General features: G+C 44.9%; 1 protein-coding gene across 4 annotated transcripts in view; it reads right to left on the reverse strand.

Moving 5' to 3' along the window:
* Positions 1 to 387: 387 nt before the first annotated feature.
* The window catches only part of kirrel3l (kirre like nephrin family adhesion molecule 3, like), a 35,464-nt gene continuing 21,846 nt past the window's right edge, over positions 388 to 14,005 (reverse strand). Inside the window, exons 3-15 of one of the 4 annotated variants that reach the window (XM_080500362.1) lie at positions 13,388 to 13,537; positions 11,171 to 11,328; positions 9,613 to 9,763; positions 9,360 to 9,465; positions 8,914 to 9,062; positions 8,675 to 8,802; positions 7,328 to 7,454; positions 4,967 to 5,067; positions 4,062 to 4,260; positions 3,179 to 3,286; positions 2,892 to 3,001; positions 2,683 to 2,772; positions 388 to 2,564 (exon numbers count right to left, since the gene is read on the reverse strand). In XM_080500362.1, coding sequence (XP_080356488.1) covers positions 2,073 to 2,564; positions 2,683 to 2,772; positions 2,892 to 3,001; positions 3,179 to 3,286; positions 4,062 to 4,260; positions 4,967 to 5,067; positions 7,328 to 7,454; positions 8,675 to 8,802; positions 8,914 to 9,062; positions 9,360 to 9,465; positions 9,613 to 9,763; positions 11,171 to 11,328; positions 13,388 to 13,537 — 2,069 coding nt within the window. In that variant the 3' untranslated portion in view covers positions 388 to 2,072. Of the gene's footprint in view, positions 2,565 to 2,682; positions 2,806 to 2,891; positions 3,002 to 3,166; positions 3,287 to 4,061; positions 4,261 to 4,966; positions 5,068 to 7,327; positions 7,455 to 8,674; positions 8,803 to 8,913; positions 9,063 to 9,359; positions 9,466 to 9,612; positions 9,764 to 11,170; positions 11,329 to 13,387; positions 13,538 to 14,005 lie in introns of all 4 variants that reach the window. The other 3 variants (XM_080500360.1, XM_080500361.1, XM_080500359.1) reach the window with 3 other exon arrangements.

Here is a 14,005-nt window from a genome sequence, read left to right on the forward strand (position 1 = left end):
GACAAGACGATCTCATATTGTCAAATAATACCTTTCTTTGTCACAGTCGTATCCTATTCCCCTACAAGATGGGCATGTTGGCTTCGGGAGGTGGATGTGCATACAGTAGGGGTTCTCTTGTCTCATCTGTCTTCATTAAAAAAGCGCACCACTGGGGGAATAGGAAAATCAACATAGACACTGCTGCTAATTTATGTATTCATCACTTTTGCTACATGGGAAGCTTTGTTTGTCGCCCTGTGCCCGGACGATTTACTCTCAAGATTCACGGCAGCCAGTTCTTTATCGGAAATGGTTTTATTTAAATATAAATATGTGTACAAAGGTACAAGCAACAATAGCTCATTTTTAGCAAATAAAATTCTTAATACATTATTAAAAGAATGAACAAATGGCAATTAGTTGTGTTCCAAAAGAAAAATAGCATAGTAACTGCATTCAATGATTGATGAACAACGTAGACAAGAAAATCTGTGGGTCCAAATAAATCAACCAAGATGAACACGTATGTATATAAAGATACTTTACAATAGAGCAGCTTACACGCTGTACTTTAAGGCTTATATAAAATATAAAAATAAAGACAAGCGATGATGTTTGCCTCCTCACTTTTAAGTGACATTTGTTCTCTCATTAGGCTGTCTGGCAACAGCTTGGTAGACAAATGGCAGTACAGGCGTCCATACAGAAACATCCAGAAAGTGGAATGCAACCGGATCGGGTGCGGAAACCAAATGTCTCGAACATGAAATGGACATGAATATAAACGCTGAAGAGTTTCACTAGACACATCATTTTTGCATGCAACAGAGAGAAAGTATGGGCTCGGCCATTTGTACAGATACTCAGTGTTTCAGGGTAGTACTGTTTCTTGTAAACATGTTGAGACAATTTGATTGAGTTGTAAAACTTGAGTGTGTATGGTCCGCTTTAGAACCGCCTTAATCGTCATACCCCGCCTGAGCCTGCGGACGTCGATGCTGCATTCAAGTTTATTTCAAGTTCAAGATTGCCACCATTTTTTTTCTCCCACCCCCAAACCACCACTTTTGATTGTTCTGGTAATATCTCCACTTCTTTTTTTTAACAATCAGATAAAAACAACACTAGGGTTAGGACAGCAGTTTTTAGCATCAACCCCCGTTTGGCCCACACTCCCAGTACACTTATAACCATCTTTGGGTTTTCTTGACCTCACTTTGTCCATCATGGTACAACAAACAGTTAACACAGAGTCCTCCAATAAAATGAAGTTTAAAATACACATTCTCTTCATTACCTCCTTTTATCCACTGGAAATAAACACTCTTGTCCAACATGATACGGTTATCATCACAAGAATCTCCAGCATCACGACTCAGGCCCGAAAGTATTCCACTGTTGATTAGACTCATCATACGATTCAGTGCCTGAAGCACTAGTTGGTCAGTACAGCTAGCCTGTTGTGCAGAATAGTTTGTCTGTCTCTGTGGATAGCTCAGTCTTCAGTTGATGAAAGAGACACAGATGTGCTTAGGTTTCCTTTTGCATGCCAACGAAACATCAAATGACGAACAACAAAAGGTTGTTCATATCTTTTTTTTTTTTTTCTCAAATATGCCTTCGCTAATTATTTTAGAGGTCATGTTTGACATTTAGTGTTGACATGAAGTAAACTCTGGAATGCAGGTAAACAGGTCTCCCACTTGTCTTTTTTTTCTTCCATACAGGCCCCTTGCACTCACAGAACATCTCCACAGGTTAGACTGGAGACCACGTAGAGATAACTTAGTGAGGTATCACACTGTAATGTTTCGTCAAAAGGTTTGACTTGAACATCACTGTCTGCCGAGTTTTCCAGCTCAGGAGCTCCTCAGTCCACGTTGTTGTAAATCCCATCGTCCATCGCAGGTTAGTTGGTTATTTACATAACCTAACTGACGACCGCCTCTGAAGGCCGTCCAAACAAATCCATGCAGGACTTTTCTCAGTAAAGATAATCTCTGTTCGTGTTAGTCCGCACCGCGCACGTCTGTGCAGGTGACAATGGTCCTCTACTGGTTTGCTCCCGTGTTCTTGACTTTTCCCCCAGGTCAGACGTGAGTCTGCATTCGTTGTGACGGCCGGCCATAGTCAGACTGCTGAGAAGACACTTGTGAGGAGGCATAAGAGAAGCGAGACGAGCTCGACACCTTGCTGGCCTGATCTGATTGGTCGTACGCGTCCACCTTCTCGTAGGAGGCGGGCTTAACGTAGCTGGTGAAGGCACGGCCGTAGGTAGCAGGTAGGTAAGCGGAGCCGCTGTAGAGGGGATCAGTGGGATAGATGCTGGCTGGCTGTGCAGCCTGCTGCTGGGCAGCCTGCTGCTGCTCGTACGACGTCCTGCCTGCTGTGGTGGTTGCATATCGGTTGGAGAAGTCGTACATACGAGGCTGGGTGCCGGGCTGACCGTATATGGGACTGGGGGAGGGCAACTGTGACGGGGTGTAAACTGGCCGGGAATTGGGCACATACTCTGAGAATCCACTGCTGCGGATATGGCGATCATCGTGGCCACGGACATTGTAGTAGCCATTTGTAGGGTCCTTTGAGAAAGACAGAAGACACGTCCATCGTCAGCTCAAATTTGTTGAACAAAGATGAAAAACACGACTATTTTGCTATTTTGAGAGTGCTCCTTTAAGGAAGAGTGCTAAATCTTACCTTGATGTCCGATCTTTCGTCCTCCTCCTCTTCCAGGAGGTCGCTGTGTTCTGTGCGTGAAGTCCCCGGAGACTCACTGCTGTTTGGAGCCTGAGGGAAAACCAAGCAGTGTTTGAAGAATTGCTAGAAAGAACAAGACCTCACATCAATAGCAACAAGGGTAAGTCAGTATTTACGTGTTAACATACAGTTAAGGTGGATGAACCTACCATGGGTTCTTTCACATCTTCCTCGTCGTCATTGCCACGTGTGGCGTTGTGATCGCTGTGAACAATCTGCACTCTGATGTCGCTCTTAGATAGACGAGTGCACCTTTTGCCTGTGAGAAAATAACGAGAGAGATTTTCTTTAAAAAAAAAAATCTGCCTGAGCACGAGTTGAAAGTGCAAAATGTTGAATGTGAAACTGTTCGATATTCAGCTCACAAACAATGTGCTTTGCAAGATTTGAAGAATTGGCTGTTGACCCTCTCGCCCATACTAACCATTGAGCTCACCTTTGCCTGTGTGCCTGCAGCAGAGGGAGACAAGTGTAATAACGCAGATGAGCAGGACACAGCCTCCACCCACCGCTCCACCGACGATTATCAGCATAGGCAGGGCTTCTGCAGCAAGACGAGTGGCAGAAACAAAATAGAAGGGGAGGGCGAAAATGAGAGACAACAGAGCACGATTGTCAGTGTCAAGAAAGTAAGGATCAGAGCAAAGGAAAGAAGATACAAAGATTCATTCATTTGTTTTGCGAATCCAGAAATACACTGGTGCCTATAAATTCATCTGCAGTGAAGCCTCCTCACAGCTACTGTAGCATATGCTCAAGCACGCAATCCAGCATCTCGCAGCCTGGCTATTGTCTTTAATCTCTCTGAAAGAAGGGTAACAAGGCCTGACATGCAATGAAGCAATAGACAGTAATCTAATTAGAGATTCCAGGAGATACCCCTGCCCGTTTCTCAGGAGACCCTGCTCTGCTACGTTGATGTAAATTAGTGGCGAGGACCTTATTTTTGGTGTCTGCTGCAACAAAGGTTTGCACTGGCGTCAGGGCAGCCGTACCATTGTTTAAATCTAAGACCACTTACACTGCAGCCACAGCTTGAGGTTTTAGTTTGGCTCTGAGAGTGATAAAGGATATGATCCCAACTGCAAACAAACGTGGGTTTTTCTAATTTACTTTTGTCTCCAATCAATAACTATATTATCGGCCAAACATATTCATTAAAGGAGCCATCTGCTGATTAAATTACATCGATTAGAGGAGTATAATTAAGATAACCACAAGACAGGAGCACTGCTTTTACCTAATCTAACCCCCTTTACAGGATGGCTGTAATTTCTGTATAGGAGCCCGGTGGGATTGTCACTCTCGTCTGTGCATACCTTGCTCTTTCAGGGTGACCAGGGCGGTGTCGGTGCCGAAACGGTTCCACGCAGTGCAATTGTAGCGCAGCTGGAAGTCTTGTGCCAGAGTCTCAGAGAGCACCAGTGAGGACAGGACTCCATGGTCGCTGGTGACCGTCTGCACCGAGTAACGGCCAGATGAACCGGAGGACAGATTCATGTCTCCAAAGTTCCACACCTGTGGAGAGGAACAAGAGAGGAGACGACAGGGAGTGAGCCGTTGCCGTACAGAGAATTCCTCACCAGTGAGCAAAATACGGGCTTGCACAGCTGTTTATCCTTAGATCCCTGCCCGCTGCTGACTGAACATCAGTTTCTCTTTTCTGTTCTCCTTTCCCTCTGCCGACCTCTAAGGTGCTTTAGGGCTGACACAGCTCATAGGCTCATGTTTAAGCTGCCTCCCACGTCTGCCCTGCAGGTGAGGCCTAAGGAGGGTTAGGTAGCTGCACTATGAAATAAGGCTGCTCTGTGCACAGAGCCAGCAGGGCACCTGTCTCTCACTCCTCCTCACACCCTAATTATCCTCTCTCAGCCCAGCGTATGTTCAGCGGTTCAACGGGGTCAGCTGAGTGATGCCTCTTGGGCCGCTAATTGAATGTGGTTTGGCTGAAACCTGCAGGAAGCCAGTTCTCTGTAGCTCTCCTTACTCCAGAATCGTTCCCGTCAATGTCTGTGCAATTACAGCCGAGAATGAATATGTGTCTGTATATGTGGGTTTTTTTTAGCGAGTGAAGTAGAGTGTCGGTGCAGAGGTATGAAGGAGAGGTCAAGGTGAAGCTGCTCTCAGCATTCCCTTTATGTGGGTGTGGCTAGTAGTAGCATTGAGTGTGTGAGTTCAAAAACACAAGCGGATGACCCACAATACAAATAAGAGGTTCACTTACAATCTTTTCGGGCGGGGGGCTGCTTCCCACCCGGCACTCCAGCTTGCCCTTGGAGTGCTTGACGGCATGCTGTGTGGCCTCTGCTGTGATGATAGGTGGGCCTGGTGTGAGGAAGACAGACAAAACAGAAGAAATTGAAGAGAAATGGAAAAATAGATGTCAATTTTCACGTTACTTCAACAGATCGTGCGCAGCAAAGCAAGACGGAGCAAATTACTTATCTTCTTTCCACTTTAGTTTGTATCATGTGGTGAATCATTTCAGGTGATCAGGATTACTACGCAGATGTAAGAATGTGTCTGCATTAGTGATAGCTTAGAAGTTATTCTGATCGTAACTATTTTTGAGTTTCAACTGCATGTGGCCACATGTTTCATGCCTTTCCAAAGGTAAATAGTGTAACAAAAACCTACTATGATCTGTAAAATGTAAAGTACATGGTGAATTGAGTCATAATATTGTTGAAATTGCAGTTCTTCTCTTAAAATTTCAGGTTTGACATGTGTTGTTAAAATAGAGTTTATTAAATGTGAATTATTAATATTAATACTTTGTTGCAATAAAACAAAGACAGAGATTTTAAGTTCCTAGTTATTTGTAGATTATAATGCTATTATCTACTAGTCTGGACCACTTGAGATCAAATTACGCTGCATGTGGCCCCTGATGTGAATGAGTTTGACACCTCTGGTCTATCTGTATTTAAATTGAGTTTAGTTTTAATAAGCAAATTATGGCTATTAACTCTCATGTGTCAGCACATTTTCATTTAAGCTGAGTTTAAGCAATACAGCTGGTTGCTTAGTTTTAAGCTTTGAAAGTGAAATTTAGGTACATTGGTCCGTAAACGTAGGTCTGCACTATAGCTTAATTTATTATTTGACTTTGTCTTCATTTCGCCTTCATTACATTCAGTCTACAGATGTGTGTCTTAATAAAACAAACATTCATCAGTCACAATTAGTCAACCGCTGGTCACTGCAAATGTAGTTTCAACTGCTTTATCAAAGGGATCAACATGCAGACCACAAGACAAACAGTATGAATTTCCAGATCAAACAACCTTATTCTGTGGATTCACATCATAAAGATGAAGGTGGGCAATTTATTCATTAAGCTTTAAGTTGCAGCTGCAGGCTGTTTGTGCAGAGACTGATGAAGGGAATTGACCCATCCAGTTTTACTTTCCAAAATCCAAACTGTCAGCTGCCTCGTGCAACGCTATGAATCTCCAAACAAACTCAGCTGCATGTCCACACCTGCCGGCAATAACGCTGCCTTTTTTGTTGTTTCTTCCAAGGTGGGCTTTCATGGAGAAACAAAAATAACAACAGAGGGAAGCTCCATGACTGGAAGGTGAAGTGTCAAAAGGCATTTTAAGACCAAATATGATCAGCACTACTCATGGATAATTGGTGATGACAAAACAATCACGCTGTGTTTTCTGCTTTCCATCCTCTACTTGGTTTATTGGTAGATTTGTTGGGTTTACCCGCTTAATAAAATCAACAAACCATCACCAACATCCAGGCACGGGCTGGAAATGCAGCACTGAAATCATATTCTTGGCCACAACAACAAAGTGAACGAGATCAGGTAGGTCGTGAGGAGCTTAGTGAGATAGTTGTATTTCAAGGGAAACAAGAGCTGACATTTTGAGGAAATGATGAGGGAAAACATTCAGAAAACAAAGGGCACTTGCTTGGGTTGCTGGGAGTTTTGCACGAAATATGACAGCATGCAGTGCTGTTCTTATTCCGGCTTTGTTTGTCTGGTAAATTTGATTTTCTTGAGACGCTATTGCTCATGAAGACAGTTGACTAATTCAGTTTGTCAATTATCCTCCGGTGCTTTTGTGGGAATGTCCATTGTGAGGATTTTAGACTGAGACACACTGACTTGAACAACATATTTTCATGTGTGTTGCATTTAAATGGTGTTGGTATTCATTGAAACTATCTGTTTAAATGATCTCAAATGATCCCCATGTGTTATGAATCATTGGTGTGGGATAAACACAAATAAGCCTTTCCAATCATGGTAAACATCATAGTGTACCAGATATTTACGTCATTAATCAATCCATCCATCCATCCATCCATCCATCCATCCATCCATCCATCCATCCATCCATCCATACACACACACATACATACATACATACATACATACATACATACATACATACATACATACATACATCTAAATAAATGTAAACTGAAGTACAAAAATGTGTATTTTGTTTTGAAATGTAGATAAGCAGCACGCATCGAAAATACTAAATTGATTGTTTATCGTGCCTAAGTAAAAGACCCAACTAAATGTACTTAATTACTTTCAACCGCTGAGGAAGCCACTCACCATTTACAGTCAGAGTCACATCTCTTTCTGAGACTCCAATCCGAGGTACAATGGCCTTGCAGGTGTACGTTCCAGCATCCTCCTGGGCAACAGCCTTCAGCTGCAAGGTGTTACCATTACTGAGCACCTAGTGAGAGATGCAGAGAGACAAGTGAGAAGTGTGTTAGAGAGGAAAAAAGGCAAGAAAGAACAAGGTGCTGGCGAGCGGAGGCAGACAAAGGCAACTAGGACCTCTATCAGAGGCCCACTCATTGTGGAGGCAGCACAGAGGTGGGCTGACCATTGTAACAAATGCTGGTGGTTTGAGTTTAATTTCATTGTGAAGAGCTTTAATCACAGCATTAAGCACTCCAGCCACCGCTGAGTGACCGTGCTGCTGGGGAGATTGTTGTAATTAAACAGTGGGTACAGAACGGAGCGTACTATGTGTGAGTGGGCCCTAGCCTTTGGAGCTGCTACACTTACTCACTCCTTAGCTCATTGATCCTGTCATTCCATCAAGCTGTGATTAATCCATTTACCCCCACTCCATCCTCCACCCTCCATCTTCACACCCCCTCTTTCACCATCTCCATTTTTTTTTTTTTTTTTTTTTTATTTCAGCACACTTATGGAGTAACCCAATTAATCCATTACTTGTGGCTGTGTGAGGGATAGTGGCAGTAGGTGGATTAGAAAAATGCCTGTGCATTTTCCTCAGAGTGGCTGAAAGCGTTTTCTCTTTGAGATGACAGCATTGCTTAGGCCATCCCACAGAATTTTTCACTGGGGTTGCTTTCTCCAACATAGCTTTCTAAATTGTATTAGTTGCCAGGAGAGAAGCTCCTATGGGATGGCCCCACTAATGGCGTGCACACTTGAAAGACTTTTACCAGTATGATGTAAAGTGAAGGTGGAAATGTCCCATTTGTTCCACCTACAAAATTGACTTTGAGGAGACTGATACACCAAGTGTAGATGAGCCTTTATAATATCTGAGAGGCAGAGAGAGGCAACTCCAAAATTTGCAGCACATGCTGCAATAGCACTTGTTTGAAATGGGGCCCCGGCGCACTCGGCGGCTGATTGATTGATTGATCGACTGATTGAGTTGGAGTTGTGACAGCATGTCATGTGCCCTGATGATGCTGTATGAATCTGTCAACGGACAGACAGCTTTCTGCCAGAGGCTTTAGCCCTCTGGGAGCATGGTGAGAGGAGGTGTTGAAGATTCAGCCTGAAAAGAAATGTGTGGGAAAAAGTGTGAGGGATTCATGCCTCAAGGCCATGTGTGAATGTTTCTCTCCAGAGGACCCGTGTGGTGGGATAGTGTTGAAACTATGCCGCTGAGATAAAGTGGAGACATACCACGGTGGATCCTTGCTTGGTCCAGGCCAGGGTGAGAGGGGGGTTTCCAGTCCACGCACATGTAAAGGCTGCATCCATCCCAATATCCACTGTCATTGGCTTAGGCTCCGACAGCAGTCTGGGGCCAACTAGGGTGAGGCGACATGCACACACACAGATAGAATCAATACAAACCCTGAATAAGTGTTAAAATTCAAAGTACGACACCACATACAGTGTCGGCTTTCACTTAAACTCACATTGCACATCAACAAGGGTGCTGACGTTGGTGCTGCCAACAGAGTTGGACACCTCACAGGAGACAGGGTCTGTGAAGTACGAGAAGTCCACCGTTACCTCCAGGCTGTCCCCGTTTGCTTCAGAGATGGGCACTCCTCCTTTTGACCACCTGGGACAGATGGATAATCACATTATACAGTCGCATTAGTTCAAGGAAGGCACTTAGCCATGCGTAGCAAACTGGCTGTTAGCTGATTTGTGGCTTCTGCCAATCAAACGCTGCCAATCATGCAGCTCATTTAACCCAATGAATCTGCTGAAGCACTTGGCATCCTCACACTGCCTTCCTCATTGTTTTTTCTACTCTCCCATGTTTTCTCGTGATACGTCGACTAGTTTATTGCATTACAAGAGTTGTAGATGCTCTCGGTTGTGCTCAGGGCAGAGTGAGACAGATGATGGATACCTGTATCCCGTGATTTCAGGATTAGCTGAAGCAGCACAGATGAACAGAACCTTGGCTCCCTCCGTCACAGTCTGAGGTTGGACTGACAGCGTCACTGAAGGAGGATCTATGAAAAGGAAAAATAATCTTGTTACGACAACTGCATTTGGTTTTGATATATAAACGGTAATGTGTTCAATTGTGAAGTCTTTATAGCGTGCATTCCACCTCCAGGTGAAGGTATTTTTAGGTAGCGAGTTGAGGCCGGACTCACGCTGGACATTGATAGTGACTGATGTCTGTCGTCCAGCCGGGGCAGCCTGGTTAAGAACCCTACAGGTATAGGTGCGTCCAGAGTCGCTATCTTCCGGGACGATCGGAAGCATACTGACAGCTGCCTCCCTCTTTCCGTCCTCCATCAGAGACTATAGAGTTAGACAACAACAAAGAAGTACAAAATCAGCACAATGTCACGTGGAACCTTGGCTACTTGTGATTGCACCACTTTGGAATATCTCTATGACACTGCAGGTCTTATTTTTTCATGTGTGAAGCATTAAAATTGCCATCCTGTTCTTTGGCATGGCACTTAAATCATATATTTTATGATGCAGCAGGGGATATTGTGCTGTTCCCACATTTCTGAGAGTGTTCCCCGTCAGCGCTCCTTGTTTGTCATCATCTTTTAAATCTATTTACTGCTCACAGAAATCAATACGCCTAAGTGAGGAAAGGTGTAGATTCTGAGGATATGGCTCACTGCTCGCTCGCTCTCTTCTTCATACACACATCCATGGGGGGAGCGAAAAAAAACTGTGATAGCCAAGGTGCTTGTGTGTCTCTTTTTTTTGATGGGCAGTGGAGGGTTGGTGATGACAGTGAAGAAGAAGTGTCACACATCTTCGGAAAGGAGCAAGGGCGAGCTGGGCCTTTTTCCCCCGACGGCCAAATCAATGGAGCAGGTCTTTCACTTCCTCACCCAGCCGCACAAAAAGCATTTTTTTGCTAGATCAAATCACATCACTCTCTGTCACCACATGCTCCTCGGACCGGGCTCTAGCCGCCGACTCATATTTTCACAAACCTATCTCCCCGTTTAACTCCATGTTTATTTTCAAACTCTACTCCCTTCCTCACATCTCGTATTCTCCTCTGCCTCTCCCCTCCAGGTCTATTCCCCCTCTTCTCACTGCAGGCGCTCGCCTCCTTAAATGTGGCGTTTAGCGTAGTTTAGCGTGGTCAGAGAGCATGAAAAATGTGACACTTTCCCAGCCGTGGCTGGCTTACGCTCCGGCGCATCCCCATTGTGTTTCGACATTGTTGTGGGTGATTTCTTCTCTGCAGAAACTCTACTGTATGAAACACTCATGCCTGTCTGAGCTTTGGCATGCTCCAGTTATGCTGTAGTGTCGCGGCATTAGCGAGCAAAGGGGGGGTAGAGAGGAGGTGGTGGAGGGGGCAAGAGTGGGAAGTCGGAGGGGAGGGGCTGAGGCAGTGGAAGAGGAGGGGGAAGGCGGAGGTGGGGTGTCTGAAAGAGGGGGGGCCAGCCATGAGAGGGAATGGGAGGGGGACTGCAGAGAGTGAGTGAACAAATCTTGTGAGAGAGAGAGAGGTGGTGATACCAAAAAAAGCACACAAAAAAGCTGTGAAATACCATGATGAGCAGAATTAAAAAATATGGAAGAAAACTGATGGAGCATTACATTGTCAGATAAAATATCTCTGTTTAGAATAGCTTTGGATGCATTTCTTCCTGCAGATACATTTTGTAATATTGTGTGGGTGTTAGTGACTGAAGGACAATGCTGGGCATAGATCTGTTCGCTCTGTACCTTGGAATAAATTGCAGTCTCCATGACCTCTCCATCTCTGTACCAGGTGATCTCAGCAGCAGGTTTGGCTCCTGAGGCTTTGCAGGTGAGGTTGTGCGGTGTGTGGGCCTTGAGACGTACAACAGGGCCGCCTTCCACCACAGGGTCAGAGGGAGGAACTGCAAAGCAGAACAAACAAACCACTCAAAACAAAAAGACTCATTACAGCTCCAGGCGAGCACGCAGACACGAAGAAGTAATACTCATATTGAGCTGGCTGTTGCTTTTAGCTCTGCATCAATATATAATAATACGGCCTTATTGCCAAGTGTCTATTTAACAAGGTGTTGTTTCAGACGGGAGAAAAGACCAAGAACAGCTGTCATTTACTGTAGATAAAAAAAACAACACGCTCAACCTATTTATTTCCCTTTCTTGGGAGTAGCATTATTACTCTGTTTGCTCTTACTGTTGCAGAGTGATGTTTCTACTGAATTGCTTATTTGTTCATTTATTTGCATGGTTTCGCACGCACCACTGGCAAGCCGAGCGTGCCACCCCTGATGAAGGCGTCTATCTCCCCGACCAATAAGGGAAGGCGTAAACATGGGGTTTGTGCTGGCCTTTCTCGCACCCTCCACCGAACCAATTTCACTGTGTGTATCTGAATTGTCAGAGGTCCTTCCGCTGCCGCGGCACGGACACTAATGGAATCCGAGTGCTAGGTGATTTTAATTTCCATGCCGATTCCCCTGACTGCACTCCCACCGTTGACTCCTTTGACTGTGCTGGATTGCTTTGGTCTCATCTGGCCACATTGATTTACACACACACACACACACACACACACACACACACACACACACACACACACACACACACACACACACACACACACACACACACACACACACCCGCGCAAAGGAAAAGCCCCTCCTTCCTCTTAAACTCTCCTTATGGCCACGCAAAAACATAAACTGCAGGCTTCTGAGCACTGCAACTGAGTTCATTTATATGTTTATGAAATGCAGATAATGTTCATGAACCTGCTGCTTTGGTCTTATAGACTGCATTTAATGTAAAAAAGAATCTCAGTTTTATCAATGTTCATGGATCTGTCCACATAGTATATGCTTTTATCCTTGTGCGTGGGCAAGTGTTGGCTGCACTGCTTTGTGCGGCTCTGACAGTGACACCAGTGACACAAAGGTGGGCAGACAAGAATGGCTGAGCTCACTGAATGTATTAGTTTAGTTGAAATGTTCCTACATTCTGCTTGTGATCTCAATCTATTTGCCTTCCCATGGCAACCCGCACGGCGCTGCATGTCACTCAGCCACGATGAGACTGAAATGTGTGCTTCAATGGGAACAGATGGATTCAGAGACAACAGGCTCTATGGTGAGAAGTTTCTGCGATGCTGCGGCATCAAGAGCAGCAACAGGTCTATGTAATTGTTCTGACTGAGTTCAATTCTTTTTCTGAACATGAGTTGCTTGAGGGGCCGTTCATGGACAATTGACAGAACTAATTAATAGTGGTATTCCCCTGCATGCCACCAGATGCCAGCAGTGCTTTGCCAAGTCCCACAAGACATGGCCCCCTCCACCTCCCCACCCCACCAACCCTGTCCACTCCACCCAACTCCCACCCCCAACGTCTCTAAACGTCTGTGTGAAGAAGTAGATCACTCATATCACGTTAATGTAGGAACTGCCTTGCCGTTGACAAATGTTGTGGCTCACTGTAAAATGTGCTAACTGTGCAGACCTTGACTTTCAAGCGACTACGCAAGTCATTTGTGACTGCAGCAATCACATTATCCTAGACATCCACAGTCTTGATTATCGCTACTGAGAGTACAGGCGCTTTCTTCTTTTTTTTTTTTCATTCCATCACAAATCTGGTGGCTGAGCCCGGCTTGGTTTGAATTATGCTTTCAAGACATGCTTTTCATGGGGGAAACTAGATTTACAACATTGTTATCTATGAGTGCTGATAAGGAAATCATTCTTTGAATTGCAAATCACAAGTGCATGTTAATGTATTTTCGTGTACGATGTGTTTTGAATGTGATGACTTCGCTTTATTGTGCATGTGCTCTAATTTATATTTGTGCAAAGTTGCTTTTGTGCCTCATGGTGAGGACACTCCCATGATTTCTCCCAAGCTCTGCCAGCCTGCAGGCCTTGGCACAAGGGCTGCCTGTGAGGATCATGCCTGAGCTGTGTATCTTACCTAGTACAGTGAGCTTGGCACGGTGGGAGCGAAGCGCTGCCTGTGTAGCCTGACACTCGTACACCGCGTCATCCGCCAAGTCTGCTGAATCGATCAGCAAGCTGTGCTCGCCTGATAGTGGGTCCCCCATTAAAGAGTAGCGCGTCCAGCCTGCAGAGAGAATACAGTCAGGGACAAACAAACCAGCCAACAACAAACACATAATGAAAAGTGCCCCAAACAAAAGCAAGAGAAACATGGCAAGACACAAAATGATGGCACGCAGCACCTCGCAGGGCCAGGCGTGGAGCCATTGTGTTAGCAGAGCAGCATGAAGCTCCAAATGCAACACGTGAGAAGGCTGCTGCATGAGGAGACTGTCCTTTAAAACACAGACAATAAAGATGAGGTGGCTAAGGTCAAGAGGAAGCTTCTCCACCTTCTCTCTGGTCCGCAGTGCATTTAAATGTCAGTGCGTGACAAAAGCCAATTGATTATCTACCTTCCTACAAGACTCTTAAAATGCTAAACAACAAATTAAAGTTCGGCCTGTACAGCCATATCCATCCTGTCTGCACTGCATTGTTCTCTCACCATTCATTTGTGGAAAAACCCAACGGTTGACAGAGAGAGACTTGA

Source organism: Blennius ocellaris, assembly GCF_963422515.1.
Source record: "Blennius ocellaris genome assembly, chromosome: 8".
NCBI lineage: Eukaryota > Metazoa > Chordata > Actinopteri > Blenniiformes > Blenniidae > Blennius > Blennius ocellaris.